This window comes from Sminthopsis crassicaudata, chromosome 3, assembly GCF_048593235.1.
Source record: "Sminthopsis crassicaudata isolate SCR6 chromosome 3, ASM4859323v1, whole genome shotgun sequence".
Lineage (NCBI taxonomy): Eukaryota > Metazoa > Chordata > Mammalia > Dasyuromorphia > Dasyuridae > Sminthopsis > Sminthopsis crassicaudata.
In genome coordinates, this window is record NC_133619.1 from 14,122,531 (window position 1) to 14,141,650 (window position 19,120).

The 19,120-nt window shown below is 40.5% G+C and overlaps 1 protein-coding gene across 1 annotated transcript in view; it reads left to right on the top strand.

Moving 5' to 3' along the window:
* Positions 1-10,321: 10,321 nt before the first annotated feature.
* Positions 10,322-19,120, top strand: part of KCNAB1 (potassium voltage-gated channel subfamily A regulatory beta subunit 1) — a 406,565-nt gene continuing 397,766 nt past the window's right edge. The window contains exon 1 of the mRNA XM_074298061.1: positions 10,322-10,642. Coding sequence (XP_074154162.1) covers positions 10,401-10,642 — 242 coding nt within the window. The 5' untranslated portion in view covers positions 10,322-10,400. The remainder of the gene's footprint in view (positions 10,643-19,120) is intronic.

Here is a 19,120-nt window from a genome sequence, read left to right on the forward strand (position 1 = left end):
GACTCCAGAGTCGAGGCCCTCTTTATTATTTCCCCTTTCTGTTATGTTCAGTCCCAGGGACTTTTAGGACAGAAGGTAACCAGTATGAGGAGATACCTTCAGACCATGTCATATGAGACTCAGGTGAAGGATTTGAGACCCCTCTTCTTGGAGAGGAGAAAACTCAGGGGGACCAGACCCTGTTTTCAAGAATTTAAAGACATGCACTCCTGGGCCTGGATCCCAAAGAGATCATAAAGGAGGGAAAGGGACCCACGTGTGCAGATGTTTGTGGCAGCCCTTTATGTAGTGACAAGGAATTGGAAAGTGAGTGGATGCCCATCAGTTGGAGAATGGTTGAATAAATTATGGTACATGAATGCTATAGAATATTATTGTTCTGCAAGAAACAGTCAGCAGGAGGATTTCAGAGAGATCTGAAGAGACATCAATGAACTGATACTGAGTGAAATGAGCAGAACGAGGAGATCACTGTACACAGCAACAACAAGGTTATGCGATGATCAGTTGTGATAGACTTACAACAATGGGGTGATCCAAGACAATTCCAATAGATTTGGGATGAAAAATGCCATCTCCCTCCAGAGAGAGAACTATAGAGACTGAATGCAGATTAAAACCCAGTATTATCACCTTTTTGTTTGTTAGCTTTTTTTTCTCATGGTGTTTCTCTTTTAGTCTAATTTTTCTTTAAGTGGATCACCATGTCCACTTATGAGATACGGCCATTATTGGGGTAGAACTTCACAAGGGTTATAAAAAGAAAAGAGAAAAGATGAACTCTCTTGGTATGAACCTACAAAATGGAAGCAGTGCATATTTTTCAGAGATAAGACTTGACTGGCTCTTCTGCCTCCAAGGCCCGCTCCAGAGTATTCTAAAATGCCATTCAATTGTCCCATGGTGCCCTGTTGTTGATTCACGGTCAGTCTGTAGTCAAAAAAGCTCTCCCAACTCCAATGCTTCTTTTGTCTTTATTTGTTGCTTCCTGATCTTTCCCCTTCTTTTTGATACATTACATAGGTCAGTAATTGTCTTAAATGAATGATGTTGTTGGTGGGAGAATTTCTCCAATCTATCAAGGTCATCAGCCATTTGATTCCTGGTGCCTTTGGAGAGGATTAGCACTAGCCCGTTTGCCCAACTCCGAGTGACCTACAAATTGGATCCGCTGGTTCTTTATTCACTGGTCCAGATCAATCAAGATATTGATAGAACTGACCCCAAGGCCAGATTTTGTGCCCCACTGTCAAAGTTCCGCCATTTTGTTTCCTTGACCTGAATCATCTTGGCTAGAGAAGGATACAAATTCTGGCTGGGACCAAGGAGTCATCCTCCACCCAGTAAAGGAGTCCCTGCTTCTCCTAATGGGTCAGAGAACAGGCAAGGGCCTCTCCCTGACTGGGAGTTATTGACTCTGCTAGGAGATTAGGAACCCAGATGACCATACCTTGTTGGAGCCGGGTGGGAGGTGAGGAGAGATTTGTAAAGGAGCTTGGAAGTGGTTTTAGTCTGTTGGCTTAACTGAACATTTCTAAGCAGATGAGAGCTAGGGAGAAGTCGATATTCCTAACTCTGGGTGGCTCAGGTCAGTGATTTGAACCCAAAACAGATGGGGAGAGAACCTAATGAAGGACATTTGTAGGAAAATAAGCCAATGAACTGAGGCATGGATATTAGGCTTAATTTGAGGGGTGGACCTGAGTCCCAGAACAAAATGGAGCTTTTTTCTCTCCAAGGACTGAGAAAGCAAATCTGAAGTGAAGTAATCATTAAATATGCAACCGTTTCTTAAGTACCTAATGCTTCCAGACACTGTACTTAGGTATTGGCCATAAAAGGTCAAAAATGAGACTGTCTTGGGTTCAAATCCCAGCTCTGCTACTTATTAGCAATGGGACATTTATCAAATAACTAAACTCTTTAGGCAATGAATTCTTTTTCTGAAAAAAAAAATAAGCAGATGAACTAGATCAGGGTGTCAGACTAAAGTAGAAATGGAAACCATTTCATTATACATAAGGATCCCTGCAGGCTGCATGTTGAATTAGAAAACTACATATTAACATCATCTATGTTCTTTTGCATTTTTATTTCTTTTGTTCAGTATTTCTCAATTAGAACAGCTGCCTGCAGTCTCATGTTTGAGGTTTTTGGTCTTGGAAGAACTTTGTGGTTCCAAATTCTGCCAGTGAGTTGATGAGCTGCAGGAAAATTTAATTAGGTTTTGTTTTAGGGTGCATGGAATAGGAAAGAACAGTGACCTCAAGGTCAGCGCTAGATGAGAAGTCAGTGAAAGGGATAGTGTCCAGAAGGGACTGATTAATACTTTAGATGCAGGGCAAGCTCACAGCATAATGTTAGACCATGGGCATCAGTCTCAGGGCTCAGGTGGCAGAGGGAGAGGGCAGACTAGGAAGGACTGGGACTCAGGCTGGGCAAACCAGTTGGCAGGTAATTGGGGGGCAGGTTCCAGAGGAGGACAGTCAGACAGCTGTGTTTTTGGATCCAGAGAATGTCAACGATTGGCAGAAATAACTGTTTCCCTAGAGCCGAGAGCAGAAGGGCAGGGGAAGCTGGGAATAAGCAGGGGATGATGGGTACCAGATGGATGCAGCAATGGGCAGTGTCTGGGTGCCTCAGCAGGCTGACAGGAGGCAACAGGCTGAGAAACCTAGGCAGAGAGGAGAGATTGTTTGTTCCAGAAAGAGCTGGAGAGTTGGTCATTAGAACTGCAGCCTGACACTTACCATGGGAACCGGCTCAAAACTGAAATGATCTGGGTTCATATTCCATATGATATTTACTCCCTGAAAGATCCTGGGCAAATTACCGAATTTTGGGGGCCTTAGTTTCCCTGTGTTTGGAATAAAGGGATGCATCACCCAGCCTCTGTGGCCCTCTCATCTGTAACTCTACATATTATGATTTATGAATTTAACTATCTCCTAGAGTTTCTCCCCTTAGCTCCAGTTGTCTATTGGATATGTCAGATTAGATATCCCAGAGAGATCTCAAATTCATTGACTGAAACTAAAGTCCTTATCTTCTGAGCCCATCTTGAGTCACTCCCACCCCCATTCCTGGACTCCCCCTTTGTTTTTGTCTTAGTTTCCCAGGATATACTTGGAATTCCCCACTGAGGTCAAACTTTTCTAGGTTGTTTTTTTTAAATAACAGCTACATGTGGGATAGAACCCAAAGCCTTGTGGGATTAGGAGATTCCCTCTGTTCCCATCTTCTTGTTTGCATGGTCTGCCACCATCACAAGAGCAAAGTCTGGTATGATTCACTGTTTCCTTCCTTGGGTCTCTAGACTATCATTCAGAGCTGATATAGTCCAATCCCTTCTTTGTGCAGGTGAGGAGCCTCTTCTTGGCTGTTCAGTGACTGTGGATAGTTGGGGTCTACGATGGAAGTGACAGAAAACTCAAAATTTTTGAATAAATAAGATCATACTGTTTTATTTCTTTAAAAATATTGCAGGTAAAATTGGACTTTCCCAATCTTGGGAGTAAGTCTTTTTATCTTCATTTTATAGACAAAGAAATGAAAGCTCAGCCAAAGTGCCAGTAACTAGAGGTGAGGTGGCTGGGCCTGGAGTCAATAAGGCCTCAGTTCAGATCTTCAGTGGCTCCCCACTGCTGTCTTAGCCTGGCATTTACAGCCCTGCAACATTTGGAATCAACCTATTTTTCCATACTTATTCCAGGGGACTCCCATTCAAATACTCTGTGCTTTAAAGAAATTGAATTTAAGCACTTATTTAGCACAGTGTCTGGCATCCAGTAGGTGCTTAATAAGTGCCTATCAATGGATTGATTTATGATCCTTGATCTCTTGCTGCTCTCTCCTTCCTCTGAGTATCTAGTGAACACCACTTCCCCTTCTCTACCCTTATCCCCATCATGGCCTAGCCTTCAAGGTGCCCCTTGGGAAACTCTCCTTGGTCCTTTCCAGGTAAAAATGATTGCTGTCTCCTTCAACTTCTCCTGGTTCTCTGTTGGAGCTCTTCAATGAACATGACATATTAACACATATATTGTAGTTACATAAGTCCCTTCCTCATCTCTCTATAATCTCTATAATCATTATTATTGTGACTTCTACCAGCAATATCCTCATCATCATCACCACTAATTTTTATAAAGTTCTTGAAGGCTTACAAAGCCCTTTCTTTATGTATTATCTCATTTGATTCCCACAACAACCATGGGAGGTAGATGCTTTATAATTATTTTAAAAGGAGGAACCTGAGGCAGACAAAGTGACATGTTTTACTCAAGGTTATGCAACAGTGAGCTCAGATCTTCCTAACTCTGTGCCTTGTGGTCCCAATTAGATGCAGATTCGGTTAGACTCAATTACAGTGAGTCAGAGGAACCGTGACATTTTCATTTCCAGCCCCTGGGTGTTTGTACCCAGTGGTTATTTATGCTGTGATAGAGAGAGGCAGTGGTATACTGGCTAAAGAGCCATGCTTGGAGTTACAGAGAACTGGATTCGAATTCTACCTCTTGCATATACTCACTGTGAGACCTTAGACAGGTCATTTAGCTCCAGAATGGCAGAGAAGGTACCTGTTTGCTTTGGTAAAAGTTCCTTACTAGGAAATGAAATTGTAGAATGCTTCAATACTCACACACACATCCCACAAATTCATGTATTCTCTCCCTCACAATATGGGGAGAAAGATGGAATCGTGAATAGAGTCCTGAGTTCAAGAGCTGCTTCTGAATCCTTTTGAGTACCCAGATCAGTCTCTAAGATTCAGAGGTATTGACCCTCACTAGTAGGGGGAGCGTTCTGCATCTTCTCCATCTCTCGATCACCCAAAGCTTCTTACCTCAAAGTCTTTAAAGAAAAAAGTCCCACATTCATGGAGCATTTCACATGTGGTTGGAGGATCGCTTGTCCACTGAGATATTGAAGGCATCCTTGGTCAGTCATGGATTGTTCCAGATGGCCCCCAGGGTCCCTGCCAACTTTGAGATTCTGTGACACTGGGACATATTTGTTCAGTCACATGGAATCGAATTGAAAGATGAGATCTTAAGGTTAATAAGTTTTCTGAAGCAGCCCCAATAGATGACAACCAGTGGGTCAGTCCCATGCTAGAAATCCAGGGTCCCAATTCCCCCTTTGCTCCCTCTCTTTCATTTCCAATGTATTTTCAGCTTTCCAGGGAATCCTCATGTTCAAGCTTGAAATGAGTGCAGATGCCAGCATATAATGCTCCAAACATTTACATGCTTCTCATCACGTAGGAAGAACATATTTATAACACAATCAGGCAATTATTTAGTGCTTAAGGACTCATTAATGCATTTTTTAGCTCCCTTGGATGTGATCTCAAACTGGTTCATGAATCACTAAATGGAAATTACCTATTTAGAAGATCTTGAAGGTCCCCTTCCATGCTAAGAGATCTCTCATCCTGGGAATGCTTCCTGAGGTCCCTAGGGAATACTAAAATATCTTCCCAGAGCCATTATTTCACCAGCATAACCATTCCCTCTATCAGTGCAGATCCCCACCCTAATATACTTTGGCGAGTTTCTGTGCACAAAATATATTCACCTCCCAGTAACCATCCTTTGGTGATAAGACTCTCTGAACATTAGCCATATTTACCTTTAGACAACATCTGTAATACCTATTTCCATTGGGTCTTTATTCAAAATCTTTAGTGTCTAGACTTAGATAATTTGGGTTCTGTTGGGACCCTGGGGAGGATATGTATGTACCTCTCCAGGCTTATGTCAATGGCACTGGAGATTCTCCTCTTTAGCGGACAATTTGAAATATGGCAGGATCAGGAAGCACCATTCCAAATGGGGAAGTCACATCAAGCCAAATTAATGAGCATTAATTAAGTGCTGACTTAACAGCCATGTCACCAACCATTGCCGGGGTACTTCTAGGTTTGCTTAGTAGACAAACTTTTTTTAAGCTTTTTATTTTTCAAAACATATGCATGGACAATTCCTCAACATTAGCCCTTGTAAAACCTTGTGTTCCAATTTTCCCCCTTTCCCCATGGTCTCCCCTAGATGGCACTTAGTCCAGTACATGTTAAACATGGTAGGCAGGTAAACTTTAAATAAACATATATATATATATATATATATATATATATATATATATATATATATATATATATAAAGAAGAGCAGAAGGAGGAAGAAATAGAAGAAGAGGAGGAAGAAGAAAAAAAAGAACAAAAACAAGAAGGAGAAAGAGGAAGTAGAAAAGAAAGAAGAGGAAAAAAGAAAAGGAGAAGGAGGAAAAAGAGGCAGAGGAAGAAGAAAAGAAAAAAAATGAGGTGACAGAGAGAGAGAGAGAGAGGGGGGGGATATGATGGAAACTTAACAAAGCTAAAAGAAAAAGAATAGTTCAGTTCCACACATTCTTCTTCTGCCCAAATGTTCCCTGTCCAGACCCCAGGAGTGTTCCCAGATCTCCACTTGCTGAGACTACTGGAAGAACATGTCCTGATCTTTCTTAAGTAGGTGGGAAGGGCACTGGATGACTTTTCTGTGCCTTTGTTCACAATTACAGACGGAGAAATCAATTTGAGGGGCTGTGACATTACAAAAAAGCTAGGACACTATGTGCAAAAAGTTAGTTATGGGCTTGAGTACTTTGAAAAATGAAGGTCTGCTTATTTGGAGTTTTCCAAAAATAATAGTCTAGGGGGAAAAAAGGTCTTGTGTTTAGAAGTGATGACTGAAAATGTATTTAATTCACTTCTTTCTAGTTGCCACATGTCCTCTCTTTAGTGAAGCCAAATTGGAACCCTGAAACTCCTCCCTGTTCTTGGCTGACCCTCTCCCTCTCCCCTCCCAAGCCTTTCAGGCTTGGCTCACTGGGATTGTCTTGCCATGACCTTCCTGTCTGTTGTCTGGGTTCCTGGAGCTCAGCTAAACTTTGGGAGGAGAGCAGCCAGGAGGCCAGTGTCACCGAGTTGAAAGTGGTGATGGGGGTCTGGGTGTGGAAAATGATACAGCCCTTCCATCGTCGGCTCTGGAACTTCTCTCTGGATGCGCCCCATGCCAAGAGCTCTCCCTCCTCTGCTCTGACCACTGACCTCCCTGGCCTTCCTGGAAGTCTCAGTAAAGTCCCTCTGAATTCCCTTGCTTTGTTAGTTATTTTCTCTTTTTCCTGTGTGTAGCTTGTTTGTACATTTGTGTGTTGTTTCCATCACTGGGGGCAGAGGCTGTCTTTTGCCTTTTTTTATATTTCCATCACTTAGCAAGGTGCCAGACACATAGTAGGTGCTTAATCAATGTTTATCAATCCATTGACATTGAAAGATACCAAAATGATGCAATCCTAAACGAGTGGAGAACTGTGCCCACAAAGTAGCCAGGGGCAAATTGACACAAGGAGTCAATTGACACAAGCACCTACTATGTGTGAACATTGTGGGAAGTGCTGGGAATATCCAAAGAGGAAAAGACAGTTCATCCCATTCAGGAGGGGGCATTGGTCCAAGATTCTAACTCTCCTGTTATTCCTGGAACTGGTTCTCGGATCTTTCACCATCAGCCTCTCCTCTTTGTTAAGAAAGACCAGCTGATCTACTTTACATTCCCCCTACTCTTCCAGCTCACATCTAGACTCTCCTTTCCCAGAGGGAAGACAACAGACATTAAATAACCTATGAGGAAGTAAAGGTCTATCACATGTTCAAAAACTCCATACTGTTGGGCTCAATTCAATTAAATTTAATCCAGTTAAATGAGCATCATTACGAGCCTACTGTGTTCAAAGCTTTGGATTTGATTTGGGGGAATGAAAAAACAAAAATAAAATGGTCTACCCTCTCAAGAAAATTATATTGTATTAAAATAATAATAGCTAGTACATGTATGACACTTTGCAAATGCTATTTCATTTTTACTCTCATAAAAAGCCTAACAAATGGGCACTTTTATTGCTCCCATTTTATAGCTGAGTAAAGTAAGGCAAATGGAATTAAATGAATTGTCCAATGTCACATAGCTGGTAAGTATCTAAAGCTGGATTTGAATTTAGGTCTTCCTGACTGCCCTGAGCCCTTAATCCCCTGCATTAGCCAACTGTTCTTTTTAAAACTGGTTGAACAATGAACAGTTTAGAGAGAAAGTGAGATGTTAGCTTTGCATGGAAGGATGGGTAAGATACAAAAATAATGGAAATTCACTGTACCCCAAAGTAGCCAGGGCCAAAGAGGAGTCAGTAGTTAATTAATATAAGTACCTACTATGTGCCAGGCATTATGGGAAGCACTGGGAATATCCAAAGAGGCAAAAGATAGTTCCTGCCATCCAAGAGCTTACGTTCTCCTGAAGGAGAAGATACATAGACACATATATTATCTTATATATTATATATTATCTTATCATATATAGACATAAATATTATCTTGGCAATGGATAAGTCATGGGAACTGGCCCAGGATTGGTCAGGAAATTGAAGAGCTGAGGATGATTTTAAGACATGAACATGGATGGCTAGAAGGATTAAGTGTTTAAAGGTCAGGGAAGTGCAGAGATGGGTAGCTTTTATGGGAAAGATAATGAGTTTTCTTTTAGAAAACTTAACTCGATATCCCTATGAATCATGTAGTTTAAAATGTCTGGTGGGTATTTGTAACTGAAGCTTAGAGGAAATACTGGACCTGAAAATATTGCTCTTGGCGCTCTTGGTATTATCCAGGGGATCTCTTTGCTAATACCATTGTTAGCTATGTGAGAGTGAACAAATTAGCACATTTCTGTGTGTTATTTTCAAAATGGCGACACCACATGTATTCTCTAATTCGTGAGGTGGTTGTGAAGCCTGGATGAAATAATGCATGCACTGTGCAAGTTTTAAAACAATTGTATAGGTGCCAGTAATTATTATTGTTATTAGGATATCGGAGAAATCTAACAATATAAGATAAGACAGAAAAAAGCCAAAAGAAAAATACAAAAACTGCCAGAGAAGTTCAGAAGATGGAAGGATTGGGGCTTCAGAGTTGAGTAGTCAGGGATGACTTCATAGGACAAGTGAGATATGAACTAGACTTTGAAGGACTGATCAAGAGAAAGTATGAAGTGAATGCCATTTTAAAGGAGGGAAGGGCAGTGGGGTGAACAACAAGAATGAAAGCAATGGGGTAGGAACTGATATTTACAGAGTTTTAAAGTTAGTTAAAGTTTGCAAAGCACTTTGCATTGTGTCCCACTTGGGTTTAATGGTTCGAGGTAGAGATATTATTATTTCCATTTTACAAATGAGGAAACTGAGTCTAAAATCTTCAGTGACTCTCTGAGTGTCGCAGTCAGGATTTGAATCCAGTTCTTTCTAAAAGTTTCATCCTCTAGCCACCAAGCAGAACCAGTCTGATTAGAATGAGGGATTTAATCAATAGACAATCAGTTAACAAGCTCTTATTCAGCAATCTTCACATAAAAGAAGTCATGTCAGATGAAGTTAGAAGTGTAGGTGGGATGACCAAGTAGGGTTTATAGCAGGAATGCAAGGCTGGTTCAATATTAGGAAAACTATTAGCATAATTGACTAGATCAATAACCAAACTAACAGAAATCAAATGATTATCTCAATAGATGCAGAAAAAGCATTTGATAAAATCCAACACCCATTCCTATTAAAAACACTAGAGAGTACAGGAACAAATGGACTTTTCCTTAAAATAGTCAGTAGCATCTATTTAAACCCATGGGGTTTAAATATGTAATATTTAATGTAAATATGTAATGGGGCTAAACTGAAACCATTCCCAACAAGATCAGGGATGAAATAAGGTTGCCCACTATCACCATTACTATTCAATATTGAAATGTAGATAGGACCAGATTGTATAGATGGTCCTTGATGGGAGGAATTGCCTTTGAATTTCCACATATACCTGCTAGAGATTTGCAGGCATTGGACAAAATCAGCCTTGCCCCATCCTGCACTCAGACGTGTGGGGCACTCACTTTTGAAAAAGTCGGAATGGGAAAGCTCAGTGATTTAGAAAAAGTCCAGCGTGGAGTCATGAACTCATGATGGGAATAGGAACTTTGGCCCCAAGCCTAGACCAATGTTGCTTTTTACCTAAATAGAAAGACATGAGAAAGAGCCCCAAGCTCTTTCCCCAGGGCCAAGTTACAGTTGCTTTTGCTTCAGATCGACTCTGATTAGGTCTGCTAGGTTGTATGTGGGCTGGCCTCTGAAGCCTTGCCCAGGACCCAGAGGGTAAAGCTTGGGGGGATGTTCCCACGGGGATTGGCTGTGAAGGCAGAACCAGGCGCTGACGGGCACCTAATAGTCACAAGCTAGTCACAAAGAAGCTTGGGAAATAGCGGTCCCCTGCAATCCACAGCAGGTGCCCTCCTAGCTGCCTCCAGCTGCAGGTCCAGGAGGATGCATCTCTACAAGCCAGCCTGTGCAGACATTCCCAGCCCCAAGCTGGGGCTGGTGAAATCCAGTGACTCAACTTTGAAGGGGAAGCGGCCTGCGGTTGGGTCCCAGGTGCGACCCCCGGCCTTGTGCCGGCCTGGCAGGGTCAGTGGAGCCTCTGAAGGGAAACATCTGGAGAAGTTCTTGAGAGTCCACGGGCTCTCACTACAGGAGACTGTGCGGGCAGAGACAGGCATGCCTTACAGGTACCTTCCTTGAGATCCCAACCTGCTGCCCCAAGAAAAACCTGGGACTGGAATGCTGTAGAAACTTAAAAAGGATAGGGGATGGAAAGAGAGGGCTGTATTTGGAGAGAGAAGAGATGGGTTCAAATTCTGCTTGCCTACTTGCTACCTGTGTGACCCTAGAGAATTCTGGGGCTCAGTTTTCTCATCTAAAGATATTCTAAAGCCCCATTAATTCTGTCTAACAGCCTATGATCTCCAAAGGGGGAGAGATTATAGGGAATGAGAATAAGCATTTAAGCACCTACTAAGCTCTTTACAAATACAATCTCATTTGATCCCAAAGTCAGATTTCCTGCATCTTTCCAATTATATGGCATCTTCTTTCTGTTTAGAGACAGGGTTGTATAAAAAGGCTATTTAAAAATCATCTGGAGAATTATCATAAGCTTTGTTTTGTTCTTTGAATTGAAAATAAAATAAATTTTAAAAAATAAACATAAAAAGCAACTGTGATTTTATCCAGGGTTGAGCCAAACTGGAGCCAGCTATGTTTGCACGTTATATGTCTGCAGATGAATTTTCAGACTTCTGCCCATTCTTGTGTCTGCAGATGAGTTTTCAAACTTCTGCCCATTCTTTAAGGCCACCTTGGGTGTGAGAGACATGTATTTGTGACTTGAAAAAAGCCTCTCCAGCCTTGGTTTATTCATCTGTAAATTAAGATTGTTGGATTTTGGATGTGAAGTTAGAGGTTCTAAGCCTGCAGTCCAGCTCAGAAACTTTGCATTGGGTGAGGGATTTCTGGGTACTCAGTTTCTTCATCCTTAAAATGAAGGTCTCTGACTCCATGATTGCCAGGTCCCCTTAGGAGACAAGGTTTGGGAGTTGGAAGGGATTTTCAAGCTGATATAATCTAACCCACTCATTTTACAAAAAAGGAAACTGAGTTCTCAGAGTCAAGGCCCTACCAGGGGGACATGTGTATTCATTCAGCAGCCGCACTAGACTCGAACTCTAAAGTTTGTTCCAGCATTTCACTGGTGTGACTTAAAACAACATCAGAAAGGGAGATTCAGGATTTGCTGGCGCTGTAAGAGACCTCTCGTGTGCTTTGATGTTTTCTTTGAGGTTATCAGTCACCTATCTGGGTTAAGAGCTAATGGGGCTGCTCAGATGTTGGACAAGCCCTCTTTGAAAGGACAGGAGATTTTTATCATCGGAGCTCAAGATGAAGGAGAGTTCATTCTCTAACCTTTCAGGGCCATCATTTATCCTGTTAATGATTAAAGAGAGCAAGAACATTCTCTTTCAAGTGGGGCTGGGAGGGGGTCCTTTCTCCATTACCCTGAGTGGAACATTGTGTGCTGTGGTGGACCTGTTGTTCTTTCGAAGAGAAAGGACTTGATCCATTAAGACATCCTACAGCAGTCAGGATTACAGTTTCAAACAGGGCTGGCAAAAAAGGGCCTTCCCAATAATGAAATAAGCCGTGTGAAGGAAAGAAAAGCCAAATGGACAAAGGCTTAACCTTTCCAAATAACTTTGGTCCTAGGGCTCTGAGACCCAGACCCAGTCTTTCTACTGTCTGGGGCATGATTAGCAAATCTTTAACAAAAATATCCAAAGACTTTATTTATTTTTTTTTTTAATATTTGCAGACCCACTTTGATTTAATCACTGCTGTGCTAATTCATCAGTGGCTAATTACAAAATTGCTAATTGACAGATTCCATTTTACCAAGTTGCTATGGTACCTCTCAGGATGGAAAAGCATTTTGCAAGCTGTTGGTGGCTAGTAGAGACCATTCAAGTTTGGGAAGGGCATTCACCCTTTCTGATCTGAAGGGAAACATTTACCAGATTGTAAAACTGTGGGTCTGCCGGAGCTGGGAGAGACCTTAAGGCCATGGAGCCATCACTCTGCTCCCCTCTACTTCCCGCCTACATTCCACTCCCCAATTCCCTTTTCTTCCAATGAAAATCCCTTTTCTTTCTTTTCCCCCTTTGTCTTCCTATCAAGTAGAGAATGTATCTCATTGAGGGTGGTTTGATCAATTAAAAGGCAATGGGTCTTTTCTCCTTTCTTCCTTCCTCACTTTCTCTCCTTATTCTTCCTTTCTTCCCTTTCCTCTTCTCTTTTCCCCTCCCTCTTTCTCCTCCTTCATTTTCCCCTTCCTAAGTTCAGCTCAAGAATACTTTGGAAAATACTACATTCATGGGAAGTTAGTCTCCCCTTTGGCCTCAACTTCTCATAATTGCACAGGGATCCCATAGTTACCTATTTCTAGTTCCCTGTTCTTAAATTTAAAACTAAGGTATCCAACTTCTTTGACTTTGGTAACATAGGAATAAATGAGGTGAGAAGAATTTGGTTTTGGCAACTCCGACAAGGGCTGGGTACATGTGGGGGTTCAAGTCAGTGGGGATATACTCACTCCTACCTCCTCATTTAATTTCACCTGGAAAGTTGATGCAATCTGTAGGAGAGAATAGAATAAATGGATATGGAATGGATGGGAAGTTAGAGGGTTTACTGTCCAGGTAGAAGGTGGTATAATAAATAATACACTGGATGTGGAGTCAGGAAAGTCTGAGTTCAACTTCAGTCTCAGACACATTTGATCATGAGCAGGCCATTCAATTGCTCTCAGCCTCAGTTTCCTCATCTGTCAAATGAGGCTGATAAGGACACCTACCTCATAGGGTTGTCATGATGATCAGATGTGATCATGTATAAAGCACCTTTGAAACCCCAAAACTCTATATAAATGCATTTTTATAATACTAATCATTGAGACCTTGGCTTCCTGCCACTTATGGATAAAAAATGATCTTCTCTGGAGCCTGTCAGGAAGCTAAGAAGATGTTGCAAAGGATGAGTTTGAATTATTGGAAGTAAAATGAATTTAATTTAAGTAATAATTTTAAATTGATGAGAAGATTTGATTTAGTCATCCTTGTCTACAAAAAGTATACTTTTGTTGCTGTTCGATGTTATTATAGTCTTGTAAATAAATTGAGTTTTCATTTTTTGATATTTAACAAGGGGTTCACTATGAGGCCTTTGGCAGTGGTGCCAGAAAATTTTATGAGTGTTGGGGCTTAAAATCAAAAAGTCTGAGAAAGAATTCCAGTTCTGTCGTCCAGGTGGGGAAGCCCCTGCTCTTTTTTGGACCTTAGTTTCCTCATCTGCTAAATGTGGAGATTGGACTGGATGATCTCTAGTTACCAGCTCTTGAACTTTTGAATGTCTAGATCCATGATCATTTAATCAAAGATCAATAAGCAATTAATCCATGGGGAAACACTTCCAAAATATATTTTGTTTGTTTTACTAAATATTTCCCAATTATATGAAAAATGTTGACATTCATTAAAAACATTTTGAGTTCCAAATTCTTTTTTCACCTCACCTCTCCCCCACCCTTGAGAGAGTTAGAAATATGTTATTGATCATAAGTGCAAAGCTATGTCATCATGGTTCCTGGAGACATGTTCTTTCCTCCCTCTACACCCTGTATATTGCCATCCTGGAAATGAAATCTAGAACAATTACAAAAATCAGATAAACAAAAACAGCCCAGATAGTGAATGTAAATGACAATGTCTGTGACATTCTGTACTCTGAGTTTTCCATCTCTCCATTCAAGGGGCTTGCATCTACTGGATACAATTATTTCACTAGATAAGCATGTAAAAAATGAATGAGAAAGGTCAGCTAGATAGCACAGTGGATAGAGCACCAGCCTTCAGTCAGGAGGATCTGAGTTCAAATAGGACTTCAGACATTTAATCTTAGCTGTGTGACTCTCTGAAGGAGCAGGGAGAACGCTAATGATCAAGAAGAGCAGGAAAGACTTCCCGTAGGTGGTAACTCAGGAGCTGGATCTTGAGCAACCCTTGGGATTCTAAGAGTTTGAAGTGATGTCTTGAGTGCATGTCAATCATGGGGGATGCGCTGTACAAAGGCAAATTGGGTAATAGGTGAAATGAAGGGTTCAGGGAGGAACAAAAGGGCCCTTGGGACTGAAATTTTGAATGTGTAAAAGGGTGTCATATGAAACAAGTCTAAAAAGGTAGCCTAGAACAAGGTTGTAACAGACTTTAAATGTCAAGTTGAAGATTTTATGTTTTGTTCTAAAGATAATAAGATTGAGAGCCATGGAGATTCTTGATCAGGAGAGCATCATGGCTTTAAGCTGATAATGTTGGCAGCTATGCGGAGAATTGTTGTTTGTCCTTCATTCCAGAAGAAGGATTTGAAGTTTGAAATCCAATTAGCTATAAAGTCACCATTGCCATTTTTCTTCTTCCTTTTCATGTTTCTTGAAAGATATAACTTTAATATATTTTTCTGAAGCTTCTGATGAGTTTTGATGAAAGTTAAATGAATTCTTAGAGATATCATAGGTTAACAGAATTTGAGAGTTGGAGGGGACCTTAGTGTCTGTCAAGCCCCAACCATTGGGGAAATTAGATAGCAGATAGAGCTAATGGAGACAGTTCTGGGCCTGGAGTCAGGAAAATTTCATCTCCCTGAGTTCAAATCTGATCTTAGACATTACTAGCTGTATGACTCTGGGCAAGTCACTTAACTGCCTCAGCTTTTTTTATTTGTAAAGCTGGAGAAGGAAATGGTAAAGCATTCATCTTTGCCAAGAGAACCCTAGTGGGGTCGAAGCCCTATCCATACCTCAAAGGGGCTGTCTAGACCAACAAACACACACACACACATATATGTATGCATGTGTATATATATATATTTATATATATATATACACACACATATATATATCACATATATATGCATGTATGTATATATATATGCATACATATATATACATATATATATATATATATATATATATATGTAGGTATTTGGAAGTGATGATGACCTCACCTGAATACAGCATGTCTAAGCTAGTATCACTCTGGAGAGAAATAAAATAAAAAGATAAAAATATCCTTGGTGATTCATAATTGCAAAGCCTGTTTGCCTCTTCCACTCTGAGACCTAATCCTGGAGTTTTTCCCAAGGAGACCTTGAACCTGATGAGACAGCTTTGTCTCCCAAAAGGACTCAGTCTAGTGTGAGTGATTAAGGGCACTTTCTGCTATGCTAGTATAGAATATATGGTTTCCATGGGGATTTAGTTTTATTTCCAGCTAAGACTAATCAGGGAAAAAATAAAGAACAAGAAAGCTCTAAAAGCTCTAAATACATGTATCAATGGTTTAAAAACTGTAAGGAAGTGAAGGACACTTTGATCCTAAAGTCAGGAGTGACAAAATTTTGATCACTTGGTCTTTGTAAAAAATAGAACTTTAACTAGGGTGGGGTGAGTGGGCCTTTGCTCCAGTGTGCTTATTTTTCAGGGTGCTTTTTTTTTAAAATGATAACTAAATGAAGAAGGCACTTGCATTCTTTTGTGGAATTGTAGTGACTTCCTGTCCTGTGTCCCCCATCTGCCCCTGACCTTTCCACCAGCAGCATACTTACCTGCCCTGTATGTAATTTGCATTACAAGGCCAATTGTACCATGTAAACCCCCTCAACTGTGGGTACCATTATTGTTACCATTATTGTTACCCATCCTGGATATAAAAAATTCTAAGTTAAATCTTTGGCTATGAAAAAGTACCATTGAGTCCTTCTTAATTATCCAATGGCTTAGCAATAGTAGTATCCAGACAGGTTGTCTCTTATATCTGAGAGACTCAAAGTTTATTCATAGAATCAGCAAGGAGACTTTAGTCATTATCTAATGCAGGACTTTCTTCCATAAAATGCCTGAGAGCAGCTCAGCTTGCCTTGATTTGAATACTTATAATGGCAGAGAGCTCACTTCTCATTCAGTATTTGCTCTAATTAATCAATTATCCTTCCTTCTATTACATTAAGACTTGTCTTCCTCTAGCTTTAACCCATTAGCCTTGGCTCTGCCCTCTGGAAATAGCAGAATCTCTCCTTTTCCCTACAAGATAACTTTTTGTTTCTATTAGCTGAACTGAAGAGGAAACACCCATATTATAGAACTTAGAGTCAGAAGTGTACATTCACATGTCAGCTCTAAAGCTTTCTGGCTGTGTGAGTGACCCAGGTGACTCAAGCACTCTCAGGCTCTCATTTGTGAAACAGGCCGAGAAATTGAGGTTCTAGCTTATCTCAGATGATTATTTGGAGGAAAATGTGGGATGTTGCCATCTTACTTTGATTCTCTGCTGTCACAGGAATGAGAATCAATGGATGGCTAAATGGTTTCTTCAAATCCGGACAGTCCAGAATCACTTCAAAAAGGATTAGGAAGCCTGAGGTGCTTAGAGGTATGGAAAGAGAAAGAAACTGGGTTCCTTGTGGATCAAAGAAGCTTTCTGGAATTAGGCAGATTTCTAGAAAGATGGAAGTGGAAAGGCAAGAGGAAGCACAAAACTTTAAAGGTAATAGGATTTCCAGAAAGCATCTATCCCAGCCCCTTTATTCTACAAATGAAGAAAAGAGGTCCAGATGTGATAGTATTTGCCCCTGGTCTGGGGGCTAGCTATTAACAGAGGCAGGACTAAAATTCAAGCCTGTTGCTTTCTAGCTCCATCATTTATGAGTTTGATTTCCCAGAATCACCTTCTGAGCATCAGGGCGACCCCACCCTTTTCATGGTTCTGTGTGGATAGTAGCTATTGAGTGATTAAAAAGTGACCTTCAAGGCTCTTTCCAATGCTGCAGACCACTTTAGAACTCCCGATCTTGTCCCAGCCTAGCTTTATGAACAATATTTTTTCTTTTTTTATTATCTTTTTTCTGGTTTTACATATATGTTAATTTTTTAAATACATACTTCTTTATGAATCATGTTGGGACAGAAAAATCAGAACAAAAGGGAAAAACCATGAGAGGTCAAAAAACTAGAAAAAGGAAAAAACATGAATATGTTGATTTACATTCAATCTCCATAGTTATCTTTCTGGATACAGATGGCATTTTCTTTTTCTTTCTTTTTTTTTTTTTCCTTGATGCAATTGGGATTAAGTGACATTCCCAGGGTCACACAGCTAGGAAGTGTTAAGTGTTTGAATCCAATCCTGACTTCAGGGCTAGTACTCTATCCCAAAGTTGATAATCACACAATCTTACTGCTACCGCATACAATGTATTCCTGGTTCTGCTTGTTTCACTCTGCATCAGTTCCTATAAATCTCTCCAGGCCTTTCTAAAATCAGATAGTTCATCATTTTTCTAGAACAATAATATTCCATTACCTTCATGTACCATATCTTGTTTAGCCGTTCCCCAAATGATGAACATTTATTCATTTTCTAATTCTTTGCCATCACAAAAAGAGCTGCTAGACATTTTTGCACATGTGGGTCCATTTTCCTCCTTTAAGATTTCCTTGGGACATACCCAGTAATGGCACTGCTGGTTGAACAATCCTGTCCAAGAGAAACCTCCTGTTTCAGCCAAAAGCCACTCTTCATCCTGAATTTCATGAATTCCTTTCATAGGAATTTTTTTTTTCCTTTTCCTTTTGTCTAATTCAATAACTACCTACTATGTGTCAGATCCCAAGGACACAAAGAGAAAAACAGAAGAGCTCCTGCTTTAACAGTCCACATCTACACAGATACATATGTACAAAATGCAGACAGAATTATTCAAAAGAATTCTGGCGAGGGCTGGGTGGGCTTAGAGTTAGCACTTATATGTATCTGGGGGAAGGAAATCAGGAAATGCCTCGTGTAAGAGATTGGCTAAGCCTTGAGAAGTTCCAAGAAATCAGAAGCTATGAAGGAAACTGTCTCAGAGATGGAGCACAGCCTATATAAAGGCACAGTGGTAGGAAATACATAAAGGGGCAATACAAAATCAGTCTGGAAAGACTGAGTGGAATCATGCTGTGGAATAGCAAAGACAGGTGTTTTGAATAAATAATAATAAAAATATAACAATAACTTACACATAATGTAATAACTGATATGTAACACGTATAATAGTTTATAAACTTCCTTGAAGTTTGCAAAGTGCCTTCCAGTTTTAAGTCCCATGATCCTATTCTCTCTTAAAAGGTAAGGAAAAGTCATGTGTTTTTAAGAAATAAGAACCTTTGGTAAAGAGATACTCAGCAGAAGGATGACAAACCTGGGTTCAAGTCACAGTTCCAGATTATCAACAGCAAATCATCTACTCCAGTTTACGCCCTTAATAGTAGGGATTTCTACACTTAGAGTTCCCATGTAGCTAAAAAAAAATAGGTCTGGAACATATTTACCCCACATGCACATATGCACCCCCCCACACACACATTTTGGGTGCTAAATGTTTTCTTGGGGAGTAAATATTTGTCATGAGAAGGTATCTAAGGAGTCTTCTGGCTCTAGCATTTATGAGCCTACAAGTTCCCAGAAACACCTTCACTAGGCATCCAGGGGACCCCAGTCTTTCTTCATGGAAAATAGTTCTTCAGTCATCTAATGGTGATGAAAAATCTGTGTCCTCAGGAA